The following is a 22,859-nucleotide window of genomic DNA, read 5'->3' on the forward strand; positions in this document are numbered from 1 at the left end:
AAACACTAGCTTTCAGAGCACTGCCATTCACCTGAGGAAGGAGCAGTGCTCCGAGAGCTAGTGTTTGAAACAAACATGTTGGACTTTAACCTGGTGTTGTAAGACTTCTTACTTTATTAATTGAGGCATAGAATATAAGAGCAGGTTATGATGGAGCTGTATAAAATGCTGGTTAGGCCACAGCTGGGGTACTGTGTGCTAATCACCATACTACAGTAAGAAAGTGATTGCACTAGAGAGGGTGCTGATGAAATGTTGTCTTGGCTTGAGCATTTCAACTATCAAGAGAGACTGGATAGGCTGGGCTGTTTTCATTGGAGCACAGAAGGCTGAAAGGAGGGTCTGATTGAGGTATATAAAACTATGAGGAGCATAGGAAGGAACTTTTTCCCTCAGCAGAGGGATCAATAACCAGATAGCATAGATTTAAGGTAAGGGGCAGGAGGTTTAGGGTGGATTTGAGGAAAAGCTGTTTCCCCAGAGGGTGGTGGGGAATCTGGAACTCACTGTCTGAAAGGGTGGTGGAGACAGGAACCCACACAACATTTAAGAAGCATTTAAATGAGCACTTGAAACTCCATATCAAACAAGGCTGGGAACCAAGTGCTGGAAATTGGGATTAGAATATATAGTTGCTTGATGGCCGGTATGGACATGATGGGGCGAACAAGAGCCTCTCTTTGTGCTGTAGAGACCACCTTATCACCCCTGCTTTCAAGGGTCCAAGGTTAAAAGAGGAAGAGGGTCGAAAACATCCTTCTCCTTCTTCGGATGGTCGTTTCCTACACACCTTTTACAGAATGGGCCCGGTGTCCAAAGTTCACGGGAAAACTGGAAACATTTCACTCCTAGTAATCAATGGCAGCACTGGGTTTGCTGATATTTGAAGCTTTGACCAAGAATCACCCGGACTCGAAACGTTAGCTCCGTTCTATCGTTACAGATGTGATCAGACCTGCTGAGATTGTCCAGCATTTTCTGTTTTTCATGTTCATATTTTGTTGTGTTTTTTTTTAAACACGTGTTTTGGATGCCGACTTTAAAATGCTTCCCGTAACGTTTACCTGCTGTCACTTGTGTCAACAACGACAGCCTGCGAGTGGGGCGGGGTGGGAGTGACTGAACGGCACGTTTGGCTGGCTGGATGTCTTTCATTTGAAGGTAAACAAAGCCGCCGTCCACCTGATCGTTGTGTGGGCGAACAAATCGAGGTAAACCTCGCGTCTTTCCTTCAAACTCCTGCTCGGCGGGGTGGGGCTGTGGAAACCCGGGCCCCACACACAGCCTCTCACCCGACACAGGCCCATTAACCCGACAATAAACAGAACATGGTTCAAACCAAAACAAAAACCACCACCACGAAACGAATGAAGCAGTTTCAGCATCTCTTACCTTCCTCAATCTTAAAGTTGCATTGCCTCGGCTGGAGCGGCGAACATCATCAATCCACGGCCCCTGAATGCGCCACACACCTCACCTTTGTCTTTAATGTGTGTTTTCTTTTGAAAGAAAATAACACCTTAATCCTTTATTAAAGTGATTTTCTTCTTTTCTCTCGGTCTTTCAGCCCTTAAAAGAGACGGGGTGTAACTGGACATCTCAAAATAAATAAATAAACGCGCGTTCAGCACAAATTGGCCATTTTATACCTCGGAAGAGAATATATATTTGGTTTCTTTTCCCGAAAACTTCATTTTGCCAAAGACTGACGTTTTTTTAAAAGATGTAAGAACTGGATCAACTCCGGGAGGGGGAGGGGGGGAAATATCTCCTTTCAGCAGTCAAAGCGCGGTTTCCATAGCAACCGGACGCCCACCGCCAGCGAACTCGCGCGAGAGCGGCCGGTGTCGTCAATGGCAACGGGCACGCGAGCAACCGGCGGCGACCAACAACCACCAGCCATGTCGGAGGAGGAGGACGGCACCTTCTACCTGCAGCGTATCCTTTGAACAGAGGACTTCTGACGGTGCGGGAGGAGAAAGGGGAGCTTTTTAACGTGTAAAATAAATTTACGGGCGTATTTCTCTCCCCCCCCCCTTTCTTTAAGAAGCGTCAACAGTCAACATGCTGCTCTTTGACCTCATATTTCGACCCCCTAGCCCCGTGAAATGTACTCGATGCGCTCGTGCGTGACTTGGGGGGGGGGGGAGGGGAGGGGAGGGGGAGGGGGAGGGGGGCAGGAGAGGGGGCTCGCGCTTAGCCCTTGCGTGACAGTCAACGGTTTTTCGCCGTTGGAACGCAAATCCGTTAAGGATTGTGCGCGTGAGCCGAATTGGGGTGGTGCTGATTGCAGATCTACATTCCAGTGACTGGCACGTTACCCTTCCTCCTCCACCACGCATTTCTGTCATTAACCCCCATTCTTTCACCATCAACACCGCCACACACACATGCGGGGCAACAAACCAGAATGTCACACTTTCATTAACTCTTATCATTAACTCATTGCAAGAAGTCTTACAACACCAGGTTAAAGTCCAATAGGTTTGTTTCGAATCACTAGCTGTCAGAGCGCAGCGCCTTCAGGATTGACCTGGGGAAGGGGCAGTGCGCTGAAAGCTAGTGATTTGAAACCAACCTGTTGGACTTTACCCAGGTGTTGTAAGACTTCTTACTGTGCTCATCCCAGTCCAACGCCGGCATCTCCACATCATGATTAACCCATTGGGCCGTTATCGGCAAGGTTGAGTTACTGCGTCTTGGTTGTGTGATAGGCGCTGGGTGATGTAAGCTGGAGCTGCTGAGCCCATGGTCCCCAGCAGCAGTCAGTAACTTCAGTAGAGGCACTGGAGTTGCTGGGGTCAATCTCCTTGGGTTAAGAGGTTGAGTGGAGTAGAGACTTGATGTGGAGATGCCGGTGTTGGACTGGGGCGGGCACAATACGAAGTTTCACAATACCAGGTTAAATTGGAGATTTGATTGAGGTACCATTCTTGAGAGTAGCTAGTGTTATAGTTGGAGTAGAAAGGTTAAGAACCAGAAAGCGTAGATTGTAGTACCCCTACAGTACAGAAGGAGGTCATTTGACCCATCAAGCCTGCACCCAAGTCTGCGTCTGCACCAAAAGAGCACCCTACCTAGGTGCACTCCTCCCTCCATCCTGCCCTAGCCCCATAACCCATAATCTGCACATCCCTGGACACTAAGAGGCTATTTTAGCATAGCCAATCTACCTAACGTGCACATCTTTGGACTGTGGGAGGAAACCGGAGCACCTGGATGAAGCTCACGCAGACACTGGGAGAATGTGCAAACTCTACATAGACAGTCACCCAAGGCCAGAATGGAACCCGGGGTCCCTGGTGCTGTGATGTAGCAGTGCCAACCACTATGCCACTGTGCTGCCCTAACAGTTTTAAAGTGATTGGCAAAAGTACCAAAGGCAAAATTAGAAAAAAACTCTTTATCCAGTGAGCAGTTATTATCTCCAATACACTGATTGCAAGGATGGTGGTGGCAGATTCGATTATGGCTTTGAAAGAGATTGGATCAGAACTTCAAGGGAAATAATTTGCCAGACTAGAGGGAGAGGACGGGGGAATGGGACTTGTTAAATTGCCCTTGCAGAAAGCTGGCAAAGGCTAAATAGCTTTTTGTGCTGTAACCCTTCTAGAAAATAGGAAAGATGGGGGTGAATGTCCCTTCAATTTCTTATGTTGCTGCGTGTATGTTGGCAAGTAGAAAAACAAATGGCCACAAATAGTACACTGTTAACAATGATGGTGTTGAATTAAGGCATTCAAGAGGACATTAGATGATTACTTGAATAGAAACAATATGCAGGGATATGGGCAAAAGGCAGGAGAATGGCACTAGGCTTTAATGCCCATTTAGGGAGCTTGTGCAGACATGATGGGCCAAATGGACGTCTGTACCATAACAATTCTGTGATTCTGTGAAGTTTGCTGTATTGTGACATGATAAAAGAATGTGGTTAATGAAAAGAAATGGACAATATGAGGACAATTTATGCCACATTTTGAATAAAATCATAACTGAAGGGGGAACCTGGTACCAGTATCTATACCCCAAGAGGTGGGTATGAATTTGGTCAAAGCTGGAGACTTTATTCAAGGCTGCCATTAGCACAGTATCACTCTAGTGGCTGCTTGGGGATGTGGGGCAATTGATAATCTTATTATTTTTCCACCTTGTGGAGAAATACATTTTTTCACCATGATAGCACAGTTGTTATTAGGAATTCACTGTGCAACTGCAGCTACATGCATGCATTTTACAGTTCTGCTATGGAGTTCATTTTCAAGTTCACGATGCCACTCTGCCAGCCATGCAACAAAGCTTTCTTGTCATGCCATTGCTTTGCCTGAAAGAAAATCCTTTGATAATTTATGCTGATGCTTCATCCGAAGCCAATTTCTTGGCAGGTTTTGTCAGTGCAGTTTTGCAGTTACCTTCCACTCAGAGATGGGGCAAGGAATCAGGTCCCAAGTCTACCTCGGCCAAATGGCTGAAAATCAACCCAGAATCAATTCCATCCTTGGGCCACTGTCTGTGTGGAGTTTGCACATTCTCCCTGTGACTGAATGGGTTTCCTCTGGGAGCTCCGGTTACCTCCCACAGTCCAAAGATGTGCAAGTTAGGTGGATTGGCCATGCTAAATTGTCCCTTAGTGTCCAAAGGGTTAGGTGGGGTTACGGAGGTAGGGTGGGCTCATGGGCCTAGGTAGAGTGTTCTTTTAGAGGGCTGGTACAGAATCGATGGGCCGAATGGCCTCCTGATTAATGATTTAATAATATGATTCTAAATCTACAATGTTGGCACCATTCGGAACCACAAATTAGTCATTGAGCAAACTGAGAAAATTTAATTATAAAATTGAACGATTACAAAAGATCTCATGTTCACTCTCAAATCCTAACAGCCAATGAAATGCAGCTCACTTCTATTTCATAGTTAATTAAATATAGCTTCGCCCTATTAGCTTCTCTTGAGTGTCATCATTGAGCTCTTGAGCCTCTCCAAGGCAGTGCAGTTGAAGCTCGATTGTCAAAATAATATCTTAAAAATGACGTCTTATAAAATTAACAATGCAATTATCAAGCAGCTGGATAGAGTTTGGCACTGCAACAATATCTGTCATAGATTCAACTCCACTTAAGTTGCCTATGGTTAGTGACTTTCTATATCAATATTTCTCTGCCCATTCGACAATTGGAAATTGGTATTGTTGGTTGCATTGTACCAGGGCAGCATTGTACAAACTTTGCCCACCGCAGAGCTTTTCCAGATTTCAATAGAAGAAGCCATGTGAAAGACCCTTCCTACTTAATGGCGTTCTTGCAAGGTATCCTTATTCATGATATTTTCCACAATGGGGAGAAAACAAATTTATCCTATCCATTCAGTTTTTATGATGACCTGAAGATTATGATTTATGTTAGCTTAAAATCTGCTAAAGCAAAATAATTTACTGTAATACTTTCACACTGAGGCTGATGAGTTATGGTGAGATTGGGAGACGAACCACCCCAATATTAAATATAGCAGTGATTGTGTTAAGGGCAGAGAGGGGTAGAATTTATGAAGTTGATAAGCAAATTTATAGATCAGTGTGCTTCCTGCTATCGTGGAAGGAGGCATTGATGGATGTTTCCAGTACATTCCCACAGCATCAACAGGAAGCGCAACCAAAGCTCCAGTTTGTTAGATGACATAAAAGGTATAGAGTAGGATTAATTGGTGTTATTCAAGGAAGAGGACTTTGCCAAGCTATGGAAATCAAGGAGGTTGTTCCGATTCTGGATGAAGTAAAAACAAAGGTGATACTAAAGGATACGGTGGCACAGTTAGCATTGCTGCCTCACAGCCGAGGGACCTGGATTCAATTCCACCCTTGGGTGTCTGTGTGGAGATTGCACTTTCTCCCCTTGTCTGCGTGTGTTTCCTCTGGGTGCTCCCGTTTCCTCTCATTGTCCAAAGATGTAAAACTGCCCCTTAGTGTCCAGGGATGATAGGTTATGGGGATAGGGTGGGGAATTTGGCATGGGTTGCGTGCCCTTTCAGAGGGTCGGTGCAGACTCAATGGGCTGAATGGCCTCATTCTGCGCTGTAGGAATTCTATGATTTAAAGTGGATAAGTCACCATGTCCCAATTGGATGCAGGGTAGAATGCTGAGGGAAGTGAGGGTAGAAATTGTGGAGGTGCTGGCCACAATCTTCCAATCCTTCTTAAATACAGGGATGGTGCCATAGGATTGGAGGACTGGAACAAGAAACGGTATGAAGAAAACTGTTTTTATGCAATGAATTGTTGAATTTTGAATGCACCCCGAGATAACATGTGGAAGCAGATTGAATTGTATATTTTGAAAGGATAAGTACTTGAAGGCGAGAACATACAGGGATGTAAGGAAAGAGCTGAGTAATGAAACTAACTAGATTGATTTTTAAAAGAGCTAGTGCAGACTCGATGGGTCAGAAGACCTTCTGTACTTTGATTGAATGCACCTCCTTCAGCTTTTTACTTAATTATGTCTCTGACTTTTATATATTTTCTGTGTTTTTCTCCCTTAATTTGATCAACTTTTCCTGTTTCTATTTCACTAACATATATTATTGCTTATTACTTCTGTTTTCATTATTATGATTTACCTCTCATCTTATTTTTTTGTGCGATCTCTTGATTCAGGGTATGTCTTTTTCCACCTCGCTCTATTTTCATGAAAGGTAAGATTTAAATTGCGTCACAGACTCCTGCACAGTGATCACAATGATAGTAGATTTGAACATATTGTTTGATGGGCCTGTGAGATAAATTACCTGAAAATTAGCTTTAATTTTCATGATGTCTAATTATATTTCTTAGTTGAGAAGCTTTTTTTCAAATAATCAGGGTTATGAAAAGTCAGTTTGAATTCTGCATTAATAAGGTAGATTGGTAATTAATTTAGATTTTAAAATGCTACAAGGTTTTAGAATCCAAAGAACCCCTGTAGTGCAGAAGAAGGCCATTCAGCCCATCGAGTCTGCACCGACCTGCTGAAAGAGCACCCTACCCAGGCCCACTCCTTCACCCTATCCCCATATCCTGCACATGATGGGCAATCCACCTAACCATTAAAAAAAATTAATTTAGAGTATCGAAAACTTTTTTCCCAATTAAGGCGCAATTTAGTGTGGCAGATCACTCTATACATGAACACACTTGCCCTGCACAGCGTTTTGGATTGTGGCGCTGAGACCCGTGCAAATGCAGGGAGAATGTGCAAACTCCACATGGACAGTGACCTGGGGACGGGATCGAACCTGGGTCCTCGGTGCCGTGATGCAGCAGTGATAACCACTGCGCCACTGTGCTGCCCCCAATCCACCTTTGGACATAGGGCAATTTAGCATGGTCAGTGTTTTGCACTTTGTGAGTTTTAGGCTACAGATTTTTAAGGGCTAGAATTTTTTTCAAAATGAAAATATTGGTGCTGCATTGGTCAACATGCTCATCGGTTGAGGTTAGCGATTACTTCAGATTCTTCTCTCTCTCTCTCGCACTCTCTCGCACTCTCTCCCTCTCCATCTATCTTTCTCCGACTCTCTGTGAACTCTCCCCAGTAGATCCTCGTCCTACATCTTTTATAACCATTATTATAGTATGTTCTTTAATTTTTATGGTATGTTCAACCTCGATAAATGTGAAATGAATCATTTTGGAAGGTCGAATTTGAATGCTGATTACGGGATTAAAGGCAGGATTCTTGGAAGTGTGGAGGAACAGAGGGATTTTGGGGTCCACATACATAGATCCCTCAAAGTTGTCACCCAAGTTGATAGGATTGTTAAGAAGGCATATGGTGTGTTGGCTTTCATTAACAGGGGGATTGAGTTTAGAGCTGTGAGATTTTGCTGCAGCTTTCTAAAACCCTGGTTAGACCACACTTGGGATATTGTGTCCAGTTCTAGTCGCCTCATAGGAAGGATGTGGATGCTTTGGATAGGGTGCAGAGGAGATTTACCAGGATGCTGACTGGACTGGAGGGCACATCTTATGAAGAAAGGCTGAGGGAGCTAGTGCTTTTCTCACTGGAGCGAAGAAGGAAGAGAGGTGATTTGATAGGGGTGTGCACGGTGATGAAAGACATGGATAGAGTGGATAGCCAGAGACTGTTCCCCAGGGCAGAAATGGCTGTCATGAGGGGACATAATTTTAAGGTGATTGAGGAAGGTATAGGGGAGATGTCAGAGGTGGTGGGTGCGTGGAATGGATTGCTAGTGGCATTAGGGACATTTAAGCAACTCTTGGACAGGCATATGGACAGCAGTAAATTGAAGGGGTGTAGGATAGGTTGATCTTAGATTAGGATAAATGGTCGGCACAACATCGTGGGCCGAAGGGCCTGTATTGTGCTGTACTATGTTCTATGTTCCATCTATTCATGTATGGAGTGATCTGCCAGGACTGTAAGCAGAACAATAATTTTCAATGTACCTTGGTACATGTGGTAATAAATAAATCAAATCAATTATTTTAATTATCTTAAATACTTCAATTAGATCATCCATAATCTTGTTCAACTGAGGTAATATAAATTTAGTCTACACATATTTTATCTTAATTTAACCTTTAACATCCTGGTGTGTTTTCTGTATTCCATCATAGGCAAATATATAATTCTTGAAGTCAGTGCTCCAGAACCATGTTGAGCCCAGTTGCCGATGTGGATGTTTACGAATTGGGGGGGGGGGGCAAGGGGGTAAATGGGTTCTTCCAATTATAGGAGGCCATGCTACAATTTTCTGGGACCAGTTTGTGGCTTTTAAGTCCAGCTCAGAGCTGCTGATGTTGCAGGGGGGCAAAATCTACCAATTCAAATAAATGCATAATAATGTTTATTTCCTTTTATTGTAGCAGCTGTTATTTCTCTGATGAGGAATGGGATGAATGTCATTTGAGAGCACACATTGGAGACTTGGAGAATAGCATGTTCTGGATCGATAGTAATGATGGGGTGGGGAAGGAGAGCGAGGGTTGCATGTCCGACCCGAAAAAGATGGCGCTGAGTACCCGAGGAAATTGAGGGAAGCACGGTAGCATTGTGGATAGCACAATCGCTTCACAGCTCCAGGGTCCCAGGTTCAATTCCGGCTTGGGTCACTGTCTGTGCAGAGTCTGCACATCCCCCCTGTGTGTGCGTGGGTTTCCTCCGGGTGCTCCGGTTTCCTCCCACAGTCCAAAGATGTGCAAGTTAGGTGGATTGGACATGATAAATTGCCCTTAGTGTTGGGTGGGGTTACTGGGTTATGGGGATAGGGTAAAGGTGTTAACCCTGGGTGCAGTGCTCTTTCCGGGAGCCGGTGCAGACTCGATGGGCCGAATGGCCTCCTTCTGCACTGTAAATTCTATGTAAAAACTGTTATTGTGCCCTGCCTGTCGACTTTCTGAGACATTCTGTCAGTAGCACTGAGCTGTTTGTGACTGAGTGGCTCACCAGACCTGAACACACTTTTTAAACCACTGGAAGACCTGTAAAGGATCGCTCAGCCATTACTTAGAAAACTGCATCATTTGGAGTAGATATCTGCATGGAGATAGTGCAGTAATTCAAGGACAGAAATAAAAAGACAGAATTTCTACCTCTGCTGGATGTTGTCGAGAAGTGGAATTTATGGTTGTCCAGAGTGAAATCCACAAAAATATCCAACATATTAATATATTAGTCGTATCCAAAAGCAGCTGTTGACTAGGATGCCAAATAGAAAAGCTGGTTGTTTAAAGCAAGTGGATTTATTGTCCAACCGATAGGCACGAGCAGAACATTATTAGTACTACTGTACAACAATGTGGTGGATGCCATTATAGATCAAACAGTGGAAATATTGATTTTGTAATTTTGGTGCCATTATTGCTGGGTGTAGGATAATAATAATCTTAATTGTCACAAGTAGGCTTACATTAACTCTGAAATGAAGTTACTGTGAAAAGCCGACTGGAGGGGAATTTAGAATATAAGCCACCCATAAAGCACAGCATGAACATAGCCTGCCGTACAACCTTGCTGTGACATCTTCCCGAGATGTACCTGTGATGCAGCTGTGAGTTAACTATCTGCATTGGAGATAGAAGTCAATTTAATTTCATTTAAGTGGATCTCACTAGCTGACAAGAGCACATAATTGGAATTTGGAATAATCTATCAATTTGGCACTTGCAGGAAATATATAATCTGCCAAATTGCTGATCATCTTATTTCATGTTGCTTCCCCAACAGTTCTGAATAATTACATTTTCTGTTGCCCACAGTGATTAGTCAGAAGAATATGGAAAAGGAGATAAGCATAGATGGTGAATTCCGATACAGCTTTAACAAAGTTTCAGATTATGCATAGGATGCTGTTATTTTGGCAGCCCCTGATGATGGATTATCAGGTTGAGGAATTCAACCTATCATTGGGTAGTGATCCCTGTATTCCACTGTTGAGGGCTGTGTTGTGACATTAGGGACAGGCTGCTGTCATGAGTCTTAACATCCTTCCTCTTTGGTGCCCTACATTTGGACACTGATCTGTTGAAGGACAGAACAATGAATGAGATTTTCTCGGAATAACAAAAGGTCAGTATTTCACAGATTAACTCCTCAGTTGCATTTCCAATCACCAGAACTTATTTTGAATTACAGCAAAACAATATAAACATTTGATCCCATTGCTGATCAGTTTGTTTTGCTCCTGTCATATTATTTTAAAAACCAACCAACCAACCAAAGAAAGAACAGAGGGCCAGGGCAGGCCATATAAAGCCAGCATCCAGCAGCAGCCAGGCAACCAGCCAAGGCACATATGGTCATTGAGGCCTGAGGCTCGACCGGCCGAGCGACAGATGAGCAGTTGGGAGGTGCAAGGGCCAGGCAAGCACCTGCGTTGTGATTTTCTGGGAGTAGCAGCCAGTGGGGCTCCTCAGTCAGAGCCAGAGGCAAGGGCTGAAGGTGAAAGGGCTGGGCGGCAAGCGGATCAGCGAGGGTGAGAGCAGAGGCCAGGCCTGAGAGCAAGCAACAGCCAGGAAGGCAGCCAGGAGCACACACGACCATTAAGGCCAGGCCACCTGAGTGCGAGGTATGAGCAGTAGGAAGTTGTAGGGCCAGGCAGATACCAGCGGCGTGATTTTCAAGAATTAGCGAGGCGACTTGACCAGAGCCAGAGGTCAAGTCTGAGAGCGAGAGGGCTGGGCGGCAACCGGACTGATGAGGGCAAGGGCAGAGGCCAGGCCAGATAGCCAGCAGCAACTGAGCCACCACTTGCGCACGTGCAAGCTTGGGTCATCAAGGGGAGCAGTTGCATGGCGACCGACCCCTAGGCCACGGCTGAGGAGGGCAAAGAGGCCTGCTCTTTCTGAAAATTAATATAAGTTGAAATCAAGGCAGATTAGCCAATATGAAGAGACACTATGAATCTGGCAGATAAAAATGCATAAAGTTGAAAGCAAGGCAAGAGGAGAAGCTTGGCAAAGAGACAGTTTGGCATTTCACTTTAAAAGGTTTGAAGGACTGAGCAGTGCCCAAATTGCACATTCAGTCTCAACAATATCCACCAAAGGTTTTGATCACTTGCCTGATGACTTTGACTTGCCGATTTCCGTCGACAACACATCACCTGAAAGACTTGAACAAGAAGAAGTGGACTTTGAAATGGGTATGGAACGGCAAGATACTGCACAAGCTCATTGTTCCGCAGCTGAAATGAGGGAAGAAACCTACGATAAAGACACTGCCTTATGGCCAAAATTTGTTCCACTGGGTACGATTGACTACTTCACAATAAATAGACCAGAGAACATAGGTAATATGGAGTTTGTGATTTGAGGTCAGAAGTAGTTTTGAAGTCTTTATGAGACCCATTTTCTGAGGGTGAAGAGGAATGTCGTAACGGAAAGGAGAAATTGGTTGATTTGATTTTCTGGAAACCTCCAAGGTAGTTACGTTTTCAAATTATTTCTTGACCCTAGTAAAGAGAAACAGTAATTTGTCAATGGGTACACAAACTCGAGAAATATTGGAAGAGATGTCGCTGATCATGAAACTTCCAAAAGTCATATTAAGGCTATGTGTACATTCGTTCAAAGATGTAAATTATCTGGAAGAATTCTGCGATATCAGCTAAGTTTGAGAGTGTTCTTATTGGAGGAAATTGCTGAGACATGTTGTTGCCGTAGTCAAACAGCTGTCTTCTTGGGATGATGATGATGTGTCATCATTGTCAAGTCAAATAGGTAATATTTTAGCCTGCCTTGTATATCTCAATGAATTTGTTGAGCTTCACAAAGAGAATTTGAAAAGTTATCAATATTGTGGCTCAGGGAAAACCAACTTTTTAATGCTCAGAACCGATGATGACTTCATCACCATAATGGCAGAGCAGCTCAGAAACCAATTCACTAATGAAGTAAAAGATGCCAAATGTTGTTCCATAATAATTGATTCAACACCAGATGAGAGTCATCTGGACCAATTGACATTAATTTTAAGATATGTAACCTGCAACGGTGAAGTTGTATAGCAATTTCTCTGTTTTGTCCAGTTACAACCCACACTTCTGCTTGGAAATAACTGTTTTGTAAATTACTGTAAATTTAGGTTTGAACGTCAAAAATTGTCGTCGGCAAAGCTTTGATAATGTCGCAGATATGGCAGGAAAATATTCAGGTCTAAAGGCAAGATTGAACAATGCAAGCCCCTGTGCAGTATTCATCCCATGTTCCAGTCACTCCTTGAATTTAATCTACAATGCAGCAGCTGAATCGTGTGGAGTAGCATATCTTTTTTGACTTTGTTCAAAAATTGTATGCATTTTTTCTGGATTTCCAGCATTGGTGGAATGTGCTGCAATCATGCTTGAACTAGGCACATGGAAGACATTTGATGGTCAAAGGAATTTGTGACACCAGGTGATCCACCTGTGCAAATGCTGTTTTGGCTTTGAGGCTGAACTTTGCCAATATAAAGGAATGCTTATCAGACATAGCCACATCAAATTCCAAGAAACCACGTGTGAAAGCTGAAGCAAACTCCTTAGTAGAGAAGTTTTAAAAGTACAATATTGCAGTTTTTACTGTTTTGTGGAACCGCTTACTTCAATGAAGTAATGCAAATGACTGCAAAATGTTAAAACAACTTTATTGAATGCATCACAATAGTTAGCCTGAGTTAGAAGTTTTGCCATAAAAGTTTGAAATGACTATACCTCAATGGAAGCAGAAGCACTAACATTAACAAAAAATACAGGTCTCTCTGGCGGTAAGCATACTGGACACCAGAGGTTATTTTTAAATTAGAGAAAATTAAAGGGAAATAGAAAATCATTGTGAAGACTCAATGTTATTCGTGACACAATAATGGTGCAATTGCAGAGCAGAAGTGAAACTATGAAGAAAACTCTTGAATTATTTTGCGTGCTTTTTGTCAAAAGGTTGGATGAGAATGCTAAGAGCTGCTGCAGTAAGAGAATCATTGATTTCTACTGAGAGGGCAGAGACACAAATCTTTGTGAAGATAAAGTGAAACAATTCATTCATTTCTTCTGCCCTTTGAGATCACCTGCTGATTTGTACACACCTTCATGTGATGGTTTGCAGGTAACCTTTTCCAATGTAGAAACCATTCTGAAAATATATTTAACAATACCTGTCAAAAATACTTCTGGTGAACATTCTTTCTCTGCATTAAAAAGAGTGAAAAATTATCTGTGAAGTACAATGAATCAGGAACATTTGACAACTTCAGCAATCACTTTTTCTAAATTTAGAGTAGCCAATTATTTTTTCTTTTTCCAATTAAGGGACAATTTAGCATGGTCAATCCACCTAACCAGTACATCTTTGGGTTGTGGGGGTGAAACCCACGCAGACATGGGGAGAATGTGCGAAGTTCACACGGACAGTAACCCAGGACCGGGATCGAACCCGGGTCCTCAGCGTCGCAGTCCCAGTGCTGACCACTGCGCCACATGTCGCCCTCACTTCAGCAATCCTGGCGATTGAAAATGCATCCTTACAAAATTTTATATACAGTGTTATTGATGATTTTGTGAAGAAAAAGTGCAGAAGCAAAGCTATCCAGATTGACAAGGATTGCAAAAATCTGATGAAACAAGAAAATCTAAAAATAATCTGTCCCTCTACCAGACTAAATTCTGTTCTTCTAAAGAGAACATATGCTGGTCTGATATAATGGCTGCTGGTCACATGCAGACAGTTATAACTGGTGAGTAATCGCCATCCCCCATCGCTTTCAATGCTGGCCTTAACTGGGCAAAGAACAAAATCCTTCCAGGCAGTTGCCAGCAAAGCCACTGATATTAGTCTTTGACTTAACACTCCACTTCATTGGAGTATTTTCTTCTGGACTTTTCCTGGCTCATTCGATCCTGCACTGGCCTGTGCTGCAGTCATATTATTGGCTGATTTCTCCATCCTATTGCTCATCAACTAGTTCATATTTGCTCGCCTCAAGACACCAAGATCACAATATTGACCATCTCTAACCTCATGCTGAGAACAAATAGGCTTGGATTTAAATTAATCACTTACAGGCTTGTTCTCATAAGTTAAAGAGTACTAAAGCAGGTAAGCAGTAATTTTTTTGTGAGCTAGGAGGGGGGTCAGGAGGGCATTGATGTCATTGAAGTGGGTTTGACATAATTGGGGACAGGGTTGACGTCATTTGGGGTGGGCCTCCACGTCACCAGGGGGTGGTGTGTGACATGGGGGCCCCACAAAGAGGGAGAGCGTGGGGCCCAAAAAGTGCAAGTCCGTTTCTGACTGCAGTTCATGTTGTGTAGGTACACCCACAGTGATGTTTGGAACTGAATTTTGACCAGTGACAGTGAAGGAATTTAAGTCACGATTGTGAGTGCCTTGGAGGGAAGCTTCAGGTGGTGGTGTTCCCAAGTATCTGCTACCCTTGTCCTTCTAGATGATAGTTGTCATGTGTTTTGAAGGTGCTGCTTAAGGAACAGTGCATCTTGTTGATGGTACACACTGCTGCCACTGTTCATCGGTGGTGGAGGGAGTGAATGTTTGTTGCAGAAGTAGCAATCAAGCAGGCTGCTTTTTCCTGGATTGTATCGAGCTTTTTGAGTATTTTTGGAGTTGCACTCATCCAGGCAAGCACAGAGTATTCCATCACACCCCTGACCTATGCCTTGTAGAAGGTGGATAAACTTTGGGGAGTCAGGAGGGGGGTTACTTGCCGCAGGATTCATAGACACATAGAAGATAGGAGCAGGAGGAGGCTTTTTGGCCCTTCGAGCCTGCTCCGCCATTCATCACAACCATGGCTGATCATCCAACTCAATAGCCTAATATAGATATATAGAAGATTCCTAGCCTGTGATTCGCTCTTGTCAGCATTGTATTTATATGGCTGGTCCAGTCCAGTTTCTAGTCAATGCTAACCTCCAGGATGTTGATGGTGGGGGATTGAGCAATGATAATGCCTTTGAATGTTAAGGAATGGTTAGATTATCTATTTTTGGAGATAGTCATTACCTGGCACTTGTGTGGCTCAAACGTCACTTGCCATTTGTCAGCCCAGCCTGGATATTGTCCAGGTCTTGCTGTACTTGGACAAAGACTGCTTCAGTACCTGAGGAGTTGCAAATGGTGCTGAACATTGTGCAATCATCAGTGAACATCCCAACTTCTGACGTTACGATGGAAGGGAAGACATTGATGAAGGAACTCCTGCAGTGAAAATCTGGAACTGAGTTGATTGACCTCCCAACCACAAACATCTTCCTTTGTACTAGGTATGAATCCAACCAGTGGAGAGTTTTCCCCAATTCCCACTGACTCCAGCTTTGTTATGGCTTCTTGATAGCGTATTCGTTCAAATGCTGCCCTGATGTCAAGGGAAATCACTCTCTCCTCATCTTTGGAGTTCATGTTTGAAACAAGGCTGTAATGAGGCTAGGATCTGAATGGCTCCCATGGAACCAAACTGAGCATCAATGAATGGGTTATTGCTGAGTTAGTGTGATGTAGTAGCACTATTGTTGATCCCTTTCATAACTTCACTGATGATTGAGAGTAGACTGACGGGGTGGTAATTTTCTGGGTTGTATTTGTCCTGCCTTTTGTGTACAGGTCATACGTGGACAATTTTTCACATTGTTCGGTAGCGTTGTAGCTGTACTGGAACAGCTTGGTTAGGGGCACAGCAAGTTCTGGAGCACAAGTCTTTAGTAGTATTGACAGAATATTATCAGAGCCAATTGCGTATGTAGTATCCAGTGCTTTCAGATGTTTCTTGATATCCCATGGAGTGAATCAAATTGGCGAAAGACAGGTATCTGTGTATCTGCTGGGGACCTGCAGAGGAGGCCAAGATGGATAATCTACGCTGCACTTCTGGCTGAAGATTGTTCACAGAATCACAGAATTTTTGTGGTGCGAAAGGAAGCCTTTTGGCCCATCACGTCTACACCAGCTTTCCAAACGAGTATTATGACCTAATGTCATTCCCCTGCCTTTTCCCCGTACGCTTACACATTGTTTCTATTCATGTAATCATCTGATGCTCTTGAATGTCTCGATTGAACCTGCCTCCACCATATTCCAGGCAGTGCATTTCAGACCTGAACCACTCGTGTGAAAAAGTTTTTTTTCTCACATCACATTTCTTTCTTTTGCAGGTCACTTTAAATCTGTGCCCACTTGATTCTGTTATGAGTGGGAACAGTTCCTCCCTATCAACTGTGTGCAGGACTATGGATTACCAGTCCAGTGACAATATCACCACACCACCACCTCCTTAGAATGGGGAATACGAAAATGGCAGACATGTTAAACAAATATTTTGTGTCAGTTTCATGGCACATAGACATAAGGAACATGCCGTAAATTGTGGAGAACCAATCGTTTAATGCATGTGAGGAACTGAAACAAATTTACTTTTTCAAAAGGAAGTACTGGTGAAATCAGTGTACCTAAAAGCCAACAAATTTCCTGGACCGGATGGCCTACATCCGAGTGTTGTAATAAAAAAAGTTTGCCATAAAGATAGGGTGGAATTCTCCCAAACCCTTGGTAGGTTTGGTGACAGTAAACAATCATGTTGCAATTCTCCTTAATGGCAGGTGGCTCGTCCTGTGGCATAAATTCCATTTACATTAATTTCCTTCTCATGAATGCTCATTAAAACAGCTAGCCGCCAGAACCATGGACCCTCTTGTCACCAACTTGGATCAGTATTTCATCTGGGTTTGGCAGGCACAGGGGTACCCTTCCCCCTGGCTTCACAGTGTTTATCTGGACAGCACTGTGGTTTGGGACTTATGCAGCTATCTCAGCAAAGGTTGGTTACAGGGTGGTGGTGGGCAGACAAAGACAAGGGTGATAATGTGCAAGGAGTGGGGTGGGGCTGGACAGATGAAGACAAGGGGCAATAAGGAAGGAGGGCTGTTCAAGGCGTGGAGTGGGGGAAGTCAAACACTAGGGGGCTATGTGGAAGGAGAGCTGTGCAAGGAGAGGTTTGGGATGGACAAGGGCTCACAATGACAGGCAGAGGGGCAAGCACATGGATGAAGTGGACAAATAATGGAAGGCAGAGGGAAAATCGAGGGGAGGAAAATTGGAACCCGATAAGACTGGATGACATCCAGACAAACCAGGGGTTTATAATAATAATCTTTATTACTGTCACAAGTAGGCTTGCATTAACACTGCATTGTAGTTACTGTGAAAATCCCCTATTCGCCACATTTCGGCGCCTGTTCACTTACACAGAGGGAGAATTCAGAATGTCTAATTCACCTAACAAGCACGTCTTTTGGGATTTGTGGGAGGAAACCAGTGCACCCAGAGCAAACTCCGCAGACACAGGGAGAACGTGCAAACTCCGCACAGACAATAACCCAAGCAGGAATCGAACCTGGGACGCTGGCGCTGTGAAGCAACAGTGCTAACCACTGTGCTGCTGCCACATGTATTATTGGAAGGAGTTGTACGCAAATGGCAGATTATCGGGTGGGTGCTTTTTAATATGGCACAATAGAGATAGTTTGCATGAACATTAAATCGGTCGGGACTGCAGTGCTTTGTGGGGGTCATTTTTCCGTAGTCCTTGTTACAAACGCCTGGTCAGCACTCAACAGTGACTAAGAGACTGGACCAGATGCCATAACTTTATAATGTTTTTATACAGTGCGGAAAGATCGTTTTGTTCCAGGAGTGATATATAAGAAATATATGAAACTCGTACATTTTCTAAATGAAAAAAGTTTAGGAAATCAGAAGCACAAAGAGACTTAGGAGTCCGAGTTCAAGATTCTCTTCAGGTTGGCAGCACAGTAGCATAGTGGTTAGCAATGTTGCTTCACAGCGCCAGGGTCCCAGCTTCAATTTCCAGCTTGGGTCATTGTCTGTGCAGAGTCTGCATAGCGACAAAGAGTGAAATGTGATGAGAGGGCATGGAGCAGAGGTTGGGTGACTGTCTGTGTGGTACAAAGAACAAAGAAAATTACAGCACAGGAACAGGCCCTTCGGCCCTCCCAGCCTGTGCCGATCCAGATCCTTTATCTAAACCTGTTGCCTATTTTCCAAGGTCTACTTCTCTCTGTTCCCCACCCGTTCATATATCTGTCCAGATGCATCTTAAATGATGCTATCGTACCTGCCTCTACCACCACCGCTGGCAAAGCATTCCAGGCACCCACCACCCTCTGCGTAAAAAACTTTCCACGCACATCTCCCTTAAACTTTCCCCCTCTCACCTTGAAATCGTGACCCCTTGTAATTGACACCCCCACTCTTGGAAAAAGCTTGTTGCTATCCACCCTGTCCATACCTCTCAATCACCATGGTGTTTACACTTTCTCCCTGTGTCTGCGTGGGTTTCCTCCGGCTGCTCCGGTTTCCTCCCACAGTCCAAAGATGTGTAGGTTTGGTGGATTGGTCATGCTAAATTTCCCCTTTGTGTCCAAAAGGTTAGGTGAGGTTACTGGGTTTATGGGGATATGGTGGAGGTGTGGGCTGAAGTTGGGTGCTCTTTCCAAGGGCCGGTGCAGACTTGATGGGCCGAATGGCCTCCTGCACTGTAAATGAATATTTCTAGGAGGTGCGTTGCCAATTGAAATATTTTAATGAGAGCCTGTGACTCATATTTGACCTCCATTTTAAATTTTATGCTGGCTGGGCTAATTTCCTGGAACTAGGGAGAGATAGAAGGTAAAGGGAGGCAAGATGTTCCAGGTGTAGCAGATGGGTGCCTCCCCTGTACTGCTTTGGGCCAGGAAGAGCAGGACTATTTCCCGACCACCCTCCTGCTAAGTTTACCTGTAACCCATTACTGCAGACCGTCCCCACTCCCACCCTATCCTGGGCAATGTAGTCCCATGAGCCACAATATCTGACTGATCCCTACTAATTCCAGAGGGAACCAAATGTAAATATTTTCAGGTTTTCTAACAACACAAAATTGGTGGGAATGTGAGTGGTGAGGAGGATGTTAAGAGGCTTCAAGATGATTTAGACAAGTTCAGTGAGTGGGCAAATACTTAGCTGATGCAGTATAAAGTGGATAAATGTGAAGTTATTCATTTTGGAAGGAGAAACAGTGTAGCAGAGTGTTATTTACATGGTGATAGATTGGGAAAAGTTTATGTCCAAAGGAACCCGGGTGCCCTTGTACATCAGTCACTGAAAGCAACAATGTAGGTGCAGCAAGCAGTTAGGAAAGCTAATGATTTGTTGGCCTTCATTGCATAGGGACTTGAGAACAAGAGAAAAGATGTCTTACAGCAGCTGTACAGGGCCTTGGTGAGGGAAGGTATACTTGCCATAAAGGGAGTGCAGCGAAGGTTCACCAGACTTATTCCTGGGTTGGCAGGATTGTCGTATAAAGAGAGATTGGGTCGACGAGGCCTGTATTCATTGCAGTTTATAACAATGAGAGGGTATCTCCTTGAAACATGTAAAATTCTGATCGGCTGGACAGACTGGATGCAGGGATGATATTTCCCCTGGTTGGAATGGTCTAGAGCAAGAGGTTAGGGTCTTAGGATACAGGTTAGGCAATTTAGAATGGAGGTGAGGAGAAACCTTCACTCGGAGAGTGGTGGACCTGTACAATATTCTGCCAGAGAAGGCTGTGGAGGCTAAGTCACTGAATGTATTTAAGAACGAAATTGATGGGTTTCTGTACTCAAATAGTGTTAAGGGGTGTGAGGAGTATGATGTTGGAGATAGAGGATCAGGAATGATCGTATTGAATGGTGGAGCAGGCTTGAAGGGCCAAATGGCCTACTCCTGCTCCTGCTCCTATTTTCTCTGTATCTAATCCGGCCTTTTTTCTTTCCACCTTCTGCTGTCGTTCTGATCCTTCTTTTTCTCGTCTGAGCCTGCATGTTTTGGCCTCCAGTCTCCCCTTTCGATACTTCTGACCCTTGTACATCTCCGAACCCTTCTGATTTCCATCCACTAAATGGCCTCTGATTTGTTTTTCGTGCCATCACCAACTCACAAGCCTTTGGTCTGTGTCACATTTTACAGCATTGTAATGCTAGCCTACAATGATAAAGTGATTAACTGAAAAATATGTTTGTTTCCAATTAGAATATACTTTTATGGTGTAGCAGGCGATTTTCCAATCTAATTGCCAGCAAAGATTATTGGTTTTATATTGTGATGCATTGCACCAATCTGAGTAGTTATACTTTGACAGATCTCCAGTTGAAGACTGGATGAGTGAGTATTTTTTAATACTATTGTGACTGTTCATCCACTTCCTTGACATTACTAAAGTAATTTTTAAAAGTTGTCTTTCTTGAGGTTTGCGCTTTTGAAAATTTTGGAAGACTGGCTATATACTGTACGATAATGCATCTGTTACAATGTGCTATATATAATACTGCTGTCATTGTGCGAACACAATGTTACACATTCCTGAGGTAAGGGAAATATTAACTTTATTGGGAAACAACTTACTGCAACTCCATCTTGCCTTGAGGTTCAAGAAGACAGAGCAAGATTACTCCGATCATCACCTCATACATTGCAAATTAATAATCATTTAATCATTAAAAAAATCCCACCAAAGGCATTTCCCTGCACAACTCACCACTGCAACACAGCATATGATATCCAGGAATGTGCTGTCAGTCATGGTATTCCAGTATCCATGTTTTAAATCTAGCAATATTGCTCACTGCAACTTCACTTTATGCGGGACAGGCTGTCTTTAAGAAGAGCTGGTGACATGTGCTATTTGCTGAGCACAAAGGCTACTGGCACACAAATTGGAAGCCAGTTAGAACACTGGCATCTACTCGGCAATCCCTCTGCCCCCGCCGAACAGTTGAAGCTGTGTGCACCATCTACAAGATGCACTGCAATAACTCACCAAGGTTCATGAGGCAGCGCCTTCCAATCCATGACCACTTCCATCTAGAAGGACAAGATCTGAAGATACCTGGGAACTCCACCACCTGGAGGTTCCTTTCCAATTCACTCACCACCCTGACTTTGAAATATATCACCGTTCCTTCACTGTCATTGGGGAAAAATCCTGGAACTCCCTCTCTAAAGCACTTGGTGTACCTACACCTCAGGGACTGCAGTGGTTCAATAAGGCAGCTCATCACCATCTTCTGACGGTCATCTAGAATGGGCAATAAATGCTGGCCTAACCAGTGATTTCCACATCCCGTAAATAATTTTTAAAAAAATGAGACATTGCCTCACATCCTGTGATGATGTATACTGTTTCATGAGAATACACAGTTATAATTAACCCCTCGTACTGTATTCTCCCACAAGCCTCTGACTTCCATGTCTTTTTATAGGGTCGTGTGGTGTGGTGATGTCGCTAGTCTGCCTGACCAGGTCCTCTGCAACTGTGGAGGAGATTGGGGATTTGAGTCCCATGGGTAATTGGTCGGGCTCTATTGGGCAGAAGGAGAATTTGCGATGAGTAGAGCTCACCAGTCTGGTATTTATCACAATCTCTTGATGAATGCAGCAGCTCTGGTCTCTTTGGTTTTGTTGGTGACTGCTTAGATTGTGTAGGAGGGTGCTTCTGTGTGGCAGTTAGCATACATCTGTTCCCTCTCATTGTACCATTTTTGGTTTGAATGAGGTGGGACCCGGGATGTGTTGTCTATTTAGCCATTGCCATGTTAGGTCTAAACTGGCTCTCCTGGTTTGGGTTTTGGCAAATTGTGTGCTTTGTGGTGTTTGTCAGAGTTCCACAGGACACTGGCCATTCTAAGAGTTCTGGGAGGCGATATACTTCAATGACGGTACCAATGATATTTGGCTATCATCCTCCTTTTCCCTCACCAAGTCATCAGCTTGTTTATGCGCACCTGTCTTTCAGTTTCACTGTTGGCTTGAGGGTAACTGGGAGTATGGCTAAATCAGTATGATGCTGTGAACTCTTTAATATATCCATTGATGGTGGCGCAGTGGTTAGCACTGTCTGCATGGGTCTCACCCCCACAACCCAAAGATGTGAAGGGTAGGTGGATTGGCCACGCACAATTGGCCCTTAAATGGAAAAAAATTATTGGATGCTCTAAATTTATTTTAAAAAACATATCCATTGATAAACTGCAGCTCAGTGTCATGAGATTACAACATTTGAGGTTCCACATATTGTAAGTATCTCCTTCAGCGAAGTAATCACTGTTTTAGAAATGTAACCCTGTACTTTCTTAACTTTTGTCCATCTGGAGTAGTAGCCGAATATAATCCAGACTATCTTGCCTCCATTGAAAGATGTCTATCCCAAGATGATTCCATGCTCTTGATGGAAAGGAAGATGCTGTTAACGGTTCTCTTGTTCTCTGGCGATGAATAGCACAAGTAATACAATTTGATATTATCTGTGATTTTGAGAGACCCGGCCACCAAACAGAAT

The 22,859-nt window shown here is 43.7% G+C and overlaps 1 protein-coding gene across 1 annotated transcript in view; it reads left to right on the top strand.

The window, feature by feature from the left end:
* Window positions 1-1,655: 1,655 nt before the first annotated feature.
* The window catches only part of LOC119962275 (sperm-associated antigen 16 protein-like), a 1,248,392-nt gene continuing 1,227,188 nt past the window's right edge, over window positions 1,656-22,859 (top strand). Inside the window, exon 1 of the mRNA XM_038790262.1 lies at window positions 1,656-1,938. Coding sequence (XP_038646190.1) covers window positions 1,854-1,938 — 85 coding nt within the window. The 5' untranslated portion in view covers window positions 1,656-1,853. The remainder of the gene's footprint in view (window positions 1,939-22,859) is intronic.

Source organism: Scyliorhinus canicula, chromosome 2 (assembly GCF_902713615.1).
Source record: "Scyliorhinus canicula chromosome 2, sScyCan1.1, whole genome shotgun sequence".
Lineage (NCBI taxonomy): Eukaryota > Metazoa > Chordata > Chondrichthyes > Carcharhiniformes > Scyliorhinidae > Scyliorhinus > Scyliorhinus canicula.